The following is a 9,547-nucleotide window of genomic DNA, read 5'->3' as shown; positions in this document are numbered from 1 at the left end:
ATCTCAGGTTTCTGCATTTGTTAAAAAAATGAATGTAATACAGCCTATCTCATGAGACTGGAATGGGCAATGAGGGCTATAGCACACGTATTAGTAACTTGAAACAAAGCAGAAACTATTGATTTTCTTTTTTCATTTAATAATCTTCCTAACAAATGTTGAAAACTAACAGTAAAATAGTTTCCTGTTGCTAAAGATGAAATAATTAAGACAGATGGTTAAAGGCTGAAGAATCTTCAGGAAAAAAATCCATCTTAAAAACTGATGTTAAAAAATAATCATGGGAAGTAGAGGGAGGGAGGGACCTGGATGGGAGAGGGGAGGGGATGGGGGAAAAGGGGAGGCAGGATCAAGTATTGAGGGAGACAGAAGACAAGCCGAGACAGCCAGGAAAATGAATCAAAATATGCAACAGTGTGGGTTGAGGGACTAGGGGAAACCACTAGAAAGTCCTAGATACCAGGGATGTGAAAGGCTCCCAGGACCCAATGGGGATGACATTAGCTGAAATGCCCAACAGTGGGAGGTGCAACCTGAAGAGACCACCCTCAGTAGATAGACATGGGGCCACACATCCATCTTCAAAATTCTTGACTGAGAATTGTTCCTGTCTAAAGGAAATGCAGGAACAAAAAATGGAGTAGAGACTGAAGGAAAGGCCATCTAGAGACTGCCCCAACTTGTGATCTATCCCATGCACAGACTGTTGCTGATACCAAAATGTGCTTGCAGACAGGAGCCTGGCATGGCTGTCCCCTCTGAGAGGCTTGAGGACTGACTGAGGCAGACGAGATACTTACAGCCAACCATTGACTGAGGACGGGGCCCCTATGGAAGTAAGTTAGGGGAAGGATTGAAGAAGCAGAAGGGAATTGCAACCCCTTTGGAAGAACAACAGTATCAATTAGCTGGATCCCTCAGAGCTCCCAGGGACAAAGCCACCATCCAAAGAATAGACATAGACCGGTTCATGCCTCCAGTTGCCTATGTAGCAGAGGATGGCCTTATCTGACATCAATGGGAGGAGAGGCGCTTCATCCTGTGGACGCTTGATACCCCAGAGAAGGGTGGTGCTAGGGCAGTGAGACAGGAGTAGATGGGTGGGTGGGTCAGGGAGCAACCTCATAGAGGCAAAGGTGAGGGTGATGGGGTAGGGGGCTTGTGGAGGAGGGCCAATATTTGAAATATAAATAAATAAAATGATTAATAAAAAAGAAAAGGAATTCATGTTAAAAAAAGAAATGTAGCATACTAAATTAATAAAACTTCACTTTTAATGAAATCAAAGCACTCCAAGATTTAGTTGCAACACACACACACACACACACACACACACACACACACAAATACAATATCCCAACACGTATATATATGCTAGTCTAAAAATATTTCTGAAAGCTCTTTTAATTTTATTATTGTTGGGGTGTGTGCATACATGCATGTGATGTAGATATGCATACTATGGCACGTGCATGACAGAGGACAAGTTTATGGAGGCGGTTTTCTCTTTCCACCTTTGTATGGGCTCTGGGAAAAGAGCTCAGGCCTGGAGGTCTGCGAGTACCCCTATTTTACATGCTGAGTTGTCTGTTTCTCCAGGCCAAATAAAAGTCAAAATGCTTGTTTCCTTATTTTCTTCTAAAGATGCTAAGACTTTATTAATGAGTCTGACATGGTGGTACATGTCTGTAATCCTAGCACTTGGCAAGCTGAGGCAGGAGGACTGTGAGCAATAGGCAAGGCTGGGCTATGTTGCAAATTCAAGCCACCTGGGGTTACATAGCAAGACTCATTATTAAAAACAACCGAAAAAGCAAAGGAAGAAAAGCCCAAAGAAAGCAAATAAAACCCAGAGCACAGTAGTACAATTGTAAGCATGTTGTTTCATCTTTCAAAGAGCAGCTCGTGGTAATGGTGGGATGGCAAAGTACTCTGCAAAGCAAACATGGATGAATCATCCTGGTTTCTCTCTCAGACTGAACATGTTTGTGGCCATGAGAATTTAAGTTTTCTATAGATCTCATGTATATTTACAATATCAACTTCAAATCACCAGCCCCCATGTTAAAAAGCTAGGAGGAGTCACCTACCTCTAATTCCAGCACTGTGGAGGCAGACACAGGAGGATCTCTGGAGCTCACTGGACAGTCTTGACCAATTGGGAAGTTCCAGATTCAGTGAAAGACCTTGTCTCAACAATTAAGGGGAGAGCAGTACAAGAAGACTTCCAACATTGACCTCTGGCCTCCATGTACATGTGCAATACAAATATATATGAGCATGGACACACATACATACAACACACACAAAAATTAAAAAAAGAAATTCTGAAGGTTTAAGTATTTAGTTAGATCTTAAGAGGACAGCTAATGACAACTAGTTTTCTTAGGCTCAGCTATAAGCTGCTAATATTAATAGCTTGTGAGTAGAGGTCTCCTATGACAAAGGCAATGGTAGCTGTGTATAATATGGGCACATTGTGTAGATGATGACAGTAAGTGATCTGTTTCCATTGGTTTTCAGATAACTCTTTATTCATGTATGAGTGCATGCATGTAGCTAGCTGTACATGTGGTATGTATGGAGTTAAGAGAACCCGAGGGAGTTGGTTCTCTCCTCCTTCTACTTGCTCTTGGGGATCAAACTTAGGTTATCAGGCTTAGCAGCAAGCATCTTTACCTGGCGAGCCATCTTTCTTACTGGACCTCCATTAAGTTTTGCAATTACAATTAATCTTCTCTTTAGATGATGCCTGGGAAAGGTCGCCCTATTGTGAGATTAATTATATGTACATCCTCTTCAGGAAACTGACACAACCAAGTAACAGGGAAACTGTAGTAAATGATTGTTAGGATAAAATAGTTGCATTGGAATTATTATTATTATTATAACGCTTATTGTTTTAACTGTAATTTTCTCTACCATCCACACTGCCACAACACTTTCCCAAAAATAAGACCAAAAAAGCATTTGTGACATACAAAAAAACAATATTTATTTTACTTCTGTATAAGTAGTTCAACAGAAAGCCTCCTAGTTGAAGACATTACTGAAAACATTAACATTATTGTATGCATCCCTTCAGTGCCCAGATTCAGAAACGTCATCTGAATGAAAGGAAAGGAATGTAGGAATGTCCGCTTTATGTTGGATTTACGTATGTAAGTGGGGAAAAAATCTATATACTTTCGTCAATATATGAACTTACAAGTTACCAATAAGCAATGTACTGATATCATGAAGAGTTCCTAAGGCCTGGAGATTACTTTTGTCTGTTAAAACAAAGGTACTCCTATTTGCTGTCTGTCCCCTTCCCCCCTGCTACTGTACTTCTGAATGAGAATTTGAAGCAAAATAGGATGTCTTTGTTTCCATGCTGTAAGACTGTCAGCATAGACGGTTTCCAGAGCATTTCAAAACATGCTCTTCAGCTCCATCAACATAGGCCAGTAGTAAACAATGGCTCTGTGCAAGGCATTTACGATGCTTTCCTTCTCAGAACTATGATACCCCGGGGAAGGAGTATTTCACACTTATGCGAGAAAGCGAAGTCTTGTTTCTAGTGACTAATAGGAGAGACTGCAACACCCAGAATGCCTGTATCCCAGCCACAATCTCATACCAAAAAGTGCCAGTAGGAAATGACTGTGCATCAATTGTGCCATGTTCCCCTATTTCCTGAAATTCCAGGCACAATGCTCCTCCACTACCAGGCAAGCAAGGTTCCCCGTTGTCCCAACCTGTGGAGAGCAGGGGTCTCTTATCTGCCCTGCTTAAGAACAAGAGATGCAACTGGCATCGCTTTTATTAACAGGAACTGATACATGCCTGGAAGATTTTTGATATCAAATGCTTCAGTCCTGGCTAGTGATCTGTATGAGAAAGAGAAGGGGGATAACTCTCACTGTTTTAAAATTTCAGGAAATGGTCGGAATGGGGGGATGTACACGTACATATATTGTGGGAATAGAATTGGAAACCTAATATATGCAAAAAGCAAGCACATAGTTGGAGCTCCACTTGCCTCCCTCTCAGTAAAATACAGAATTGACAGGACCACTTACAGCATAGAAAACAGCCATTGTACAGCTTATTTTGCAAACAAAGAGAAACAGATATGAATCTTATTTTTTCCCCCTCTCAAGCAAATAGGGCTAAATTCTAAGTGGAAAAAAAAAAAGACGTCATCTCTATTTAGAAAACACACAGAAACACCAATTGCTCGAAAATCTCAAATAATTGCAGGCTCACAGGGAAGTTGTAAAATATGCATGAATTACATATTGTTGTTCAGTCTACTCATTTTTTTTTTACCTGAGATGCAGAGTATTCCCTGCTCCACTAGGTAGTCTAAGCAAAATTGTCTCCTCAATTCCACTGAGAAAAGGTTACAAGAAAGAGGATGGGGGAGTAGGCACAATGAGGGCTTAAGCATAGAAGATGGGAAGTTCAAAAGTCTGGAGATGCCTATCTGGGGGATAAAGAAAGTGATGAAAAATAAGGAGCCCCAAATATATGTAAACCCATGGGTGGGAGGTCCCATCCCTCCTCATACTTAAGGGTTTGGCACAAGCTAGTCTATACTTGACTTGAGTGGCAGAAATGAAAGGTAAGCATCCATCATTAGAGACTTCTTGGTTCCAACTCGAATGCTACCTCATTCTGCCTCCACTGTCCTAAAAGACCAGCAATGACATAAATCAACCTTGGTGGAAAAGTTGCCCATGCCTTTTCTCTACGTGTCATTACCATGGTCCAAGATGATTTCTGGGAATTTCCAATCAGAGGAAAATGCTATTGAAGTAGATAATGATATTGCAGTTTAAAAGCTACAAATATTACCCAGTGGGTTCCTGAACAATAGGCAGCAGATTCTATCAGTTTTGTTTGCTAGATGTTCTGTGGTAAGTACAACATTAGTGTACACACCCCCAATGAAATTCCTCGCAAGAAACATTTCTTGATCTTATTCCACACAAAGAATACAGAGCAAGCAGAGATTCCTCAGGAAGCCGTCACAATTCCTGCTAAGATGAATTCATGGTCATTGCTCCCTTTTCTTTGTCCTCTAGTTTGGAGATTTTGCAAGGGACATCTGCTTTTAGGATTGAGCAAGAATGAGAAGAACTCTGCTTTTCTTGAAGAGCTCCTTTAGTTTGGATTTTTGGTGCAAGAGTCACATCAAGACCTGAGGCTCTTAGGAGCTGCCTGTTTTTCAAGAGTAGTTTCAGTTTCTATTTAACGAGTCCCCAGATAACAAATGGAGAATGCAATAAATCTTCACAGGGTCACATTAAAGGCAAAAACAAAATCTCGAGTCGCCATCATGGAGCCGCTTTCTTCAGGTTTTCTATCAGCACTACAGAGTCGGTCTCTTCTCTCGATTGTTTCTCGTAGATGTCATACTTTTTCCAGTGCTGGAAGGAAGCACAAAAACAAACACAGTGACTTTTCTCAATGGTATTCTTCTCTTGAGTACTCTGAGTCAGGGCTTATTTTGAAGTTTGTGTGCACAGGAACCATAAGTGTAATGTTTTCCTGCTTCGGGCCTTTTGATCTAATATTATAAATCTAGTTGGACAATTAATGAAGAACTAACTTTAAAGATGGGAAAAGCGTAGGACTGTTACATGATGGATAAAGCTGTCACAAGAAATAGACACATTGAGATCTTTCCAATCCTGGAGACGGCCTTTTGGAGATGAACAAAAGGGTGACCTGCTTTTCAAACTGTTTCAGCCTTCAGCCAGGCTTTTCTTTCCCTCCCACTCAAACCTGACCACTGTTCCAGAAATATCCCAGGCGCACAAAAGCCAGTTAACATCTAGTGAACAAGGCACTGGCTATTTCCAGCCTTAGTCTTGAAACCTGTGAAAGATTTTATATGAACAGCTTTATTATCATAATTTGTTAGACCTTATTTGCTAGACATTATGTATAATGAGCTCATTATACATCAGACAAGCACCCCCTGAATGGGAGTCTTTCATGGTAAAAAGCCAACATTCTGGTCCTACATGGCCTTCTTTATCTGTCAACCTGGGGAAAGAGTGAAATCCAAATTCAGTTCTCTCCTCTGTAAACTAAATCTGCTAGACCAACAACAACAACAACAACAACAACAACAACAACAACAACAACACCCAGAAGCGAGCAAATCTAGCTAAATGTCTTTTTGAGGAAGTCAAGTTTTATTGAACCACAATTTTTTTTTATATAAAAAGTGTCTGTATTGCCATCGGCTTTCTTCCTGGTATAAGATTTAAATTGTTTCAGAGACGTATTGTAAATGATGTTATAAAGAAAAACAAACTTTTGCAGGAGGAAAAAAAACTGCGCCACTCCCTGTACAAGATTATGTCTGAGTTCCTTCCTTTCTCCTTTGGTATTCTATGTTCCATTAAGCTTAGGGGAAGAAATGGAACTCAGAGAAACAGAAACATGAATAGCATGTTGAACTGTGCCTGGCTACGGCACTGGGGAAATTAGGAACATCTAGTATTAGTGAATGGAGTCAGAAGCTTAGAGGGGCTGCTTAAAATATCCTAAATAATTAAATATTTAACCCAAACATATCTGACAGAGTTGCTAAAGTTATGGACAAGTGCACGTGCTGATGGGTGTGTATAGTAACTGGCTCTCTCCCACATTGTGGAGGGGAATGTGTAATAGTAGTCGCCGTGTGAAATAGTCATGCAGTTTTGTATACAACTGGACATATACTGAGCACGTGACCCAAAAGTCCTGCTTCTGTGCACTTACCCAGAAGAAATGAAAACATGACCATAGGGAGACTTCTGCAAGGATGTGTATAGCATCTCTAGTAATAACAACTACATATAATCCTGCTGTCCTTACAAAAGCGAATGTTTAAATAAACTATGTAGTACTTCTTAGCCACAAAGAGACGTATACTGGTGACATATGCAACAATAGGAATATTTTACTAATGCATTATCACTAGGTGAGAAAAGACAGACTCAGGAATCTATGCAAATCGATTCCATTTTTATGACACTATGGAAGAAGAAAAATAGAAAATACATCAGTGGTTGCAAAGAATAGATCAGCAGTTGCAAGGGGCTTGAGTATTAGTTCTCAACCTTCCTAATGGTTCCACCCTTTAACTCAGGTTGTCGTGAGCCCAAGCATACAATGATTGTCATTGCCACTTCATAATTGGAATTTTGCTACTGTTATGAATCATAGTATCTGTGTCTTCCAATGGTCTTAGGAGAGGCTGTGAAAGGGCTCCTCAACCCCCAAAGGGATTGACAAAAACATTCTACATCTCTACTGGAGCAGTGACTACAGAATTACAAAAGTTATTCTTCGAATTTTAAAGGAATACAGCTTGTTACTTCTCAGTTGTACTTCAAAAAGTTCTATCTTTTAAACAACGTGAAGTGTGCAGACTTCTAACAAAAACATTCTGAATAATTCTATAACCTTAAAACAACAGCTTACTCAATAAATGGCATTATGCCAGCTGGCTAAACATTTGAAAACCAAAGTTCAACCCTTCCTTGTAGACTACACCAATAAAGCCTTGCTGGATTAAAGCCCTAAATGTAAGACACAAAGTCAACTAAATACCTAGGGAACAACCATATCTCTCAGGGGATAGGCTTTCTGCACATAAAAGATGATTTTTTTTAAAAAGGTGGTTTTAAAGCAGAAAAAAGAAAAAACATTTGTACATAATTAAGCAACATAAATGCAATGGCTGACAACACAAAGGATTAATATTTAATATATGAAGCTAATGATATTCTTTAGTTGATAGACTGCTTGCCTAGCATGAATCAGATCCTGGGTCTTATCCACTGATATATAAAGAGCCTTACAAACCACCAAGGAAAATATAAATATTGCAGAGGATAAAAGGACAAGGAACAAGAACTTTACAAAATAAACAGCCTAAGCCAATGAACTGATAAAACATATAAAATCTGTTCTATAAGATTTCTCACCTATTAAAAACACCCATCAATTATTTTAAAACATTACTTATGAGCACATTGGGAAAACTGTGTCCAAACTAGTATTTGAACCCTACTACTCTACCGGTAAATCTAGACATTTGTATATACTGGTATATATATATAAGCATATATATATATATGCTTTTTTAATATATAAGTGTTTGAATTCTCCTGTTTTACATAAGTAATTCTGGATGTTTCATTTAACAACATATGTTATAAATTCTCATGAATTGGCAAAACAGAACTATCTCATTTTCTTTACCTCTGAAAAAATATTTCATTGTATGAATGTACCATAAGTCATTCAAGCCTGACGACCTCTCTGGATAATAATTTGTCACATTAAATCTACAAATTTACAAACTACAAGCTTCTTGGGGAATAATTCATTATCTAGCATGTGCAAACTTCCATCCTCAGCAGAGGGGTGGGGGCAGGCAGGCAGAGGCAAAGGCAGAGACACAGAAAGAGGTAGAGACACAGAAAGACACACAGAGAATATGAGATCCAAAACTCTGTGTCTACATCCAAGGCTATACAAAAACAAGTGGCAGCTGGCAGGATTTGACTTTTATAGTTTGTAGTTTGCAGAGATATGATGGCAAGAAGGTAATAGTGGCAACATGGTATGGTCTTTCTCCAAATATAATAACTTAAAAAAATAAAAGGTAGAAAAGCAAAAATAAATGGACGGATGGATGGATAGATGGATAGATAGATAGACAGATAGATAGATAAAATTTGCTAATGGATTTTACAGCTAAACTAGATAAAAACTGATTCCCCATGCGTCCAAATAAGGGTTGATGGGAACAAACAAATGATAGTTACGTGACAAAAATGATAAACAGCTGTGGAAGAATATACAGACAGAATCAGCATGACATCCAAGAAATCTAAGAAGTTGGTGGGAACTCAAATAGCAGTGAGCTAATTTCTGAACATACTCCAAAAATGGAAAGGGTCTGCTAAGACACACACACACACACACACACACACACACACACACACACACACACACACACACACACACACACACACGGTCCAGACATGAGCTGTCAAAACTGAATGTCCCCAGCTCCTTTGCAGGATGAAGCTGCACTCTGAGAAGAGACTAGTGGGAATACACTCTGACCGACAGTGCAGGGGAAGGAAATGGATGAAAAGAAAGAAAATCTAAATAAATGTAGAGATGAGGAGGAGGGAATGAGGGATGGGGGGAGAAGTTATAAAGAAGAAAAGGGGCACATGCCTGGAAGCCCAGCACCTGGGAAGCAGAAGTAGAAGGATCACTGTAAGCTCATGGGAAACCAGAGTGACACAGTGAGAACCTGTCCCAATGCTCCACCAAAGAGAAGTAAGGCAAGGCAAGTGGGAAGAGGCAAGAATTCATATCACAATTTCGAAAATTTCTCAAAAGCAATAGCAGCAATAGAAAGAGGGGTTATATAGTCATGAAATTACTAAAACTAAGAACATAAAAAGTCACTTTTAGCTTAGGAAACTAATTTCAAATAAAAATGAACAACAGAATAATAACCTCAGAGAATTACACGTTG

The 9,547-nt window shown here is 39.4% G+C and overlaps 1 protein-coding gene across 1 annotated transcript in view; it reads right to left on the bottom strand.

The window, feature by feature from the left end:
- Positions 1 to 2,973: 2,973 nt before the first annotated feature.
- Positions 2,974 to 9,547, bottom strand: part of Il13ra1 (interleukin 13 receptor subunit alpha 1) — a 57,920-nt gene continuing 51,346 nt past the window's right edge. Inside the window, 1 exon segment of the mRNA XM_032890013.1 lies at positions 2,974 to 5,417. Within this exon segment, the coding sequence (XP_032745904.1) occupies positions 5,325 to 5,417 (93 nt within the window). The 3' untranslated portion in view covers positions 2,974 to 5,324.

Source organism: Rattus rattus, chromosome X (genome assembly GCF_011064425.1).
Source record: "Rattus rattus isolate New Zealand chromosome X, Rrattus_CSIRO_v1, whole genome shotgun sequence".
NCBI classification, from domain to species: Eukaryota; Metazoa; Chordata; class Mammalia; order Rodentia; family Muridae; genus Rattus; species Rattus rattus.
The sequence above is the reverse complement of the archived record's forward strand: the minus strand, read 5'-3'. Positions and strand labels throughout refer to the sequence as shown.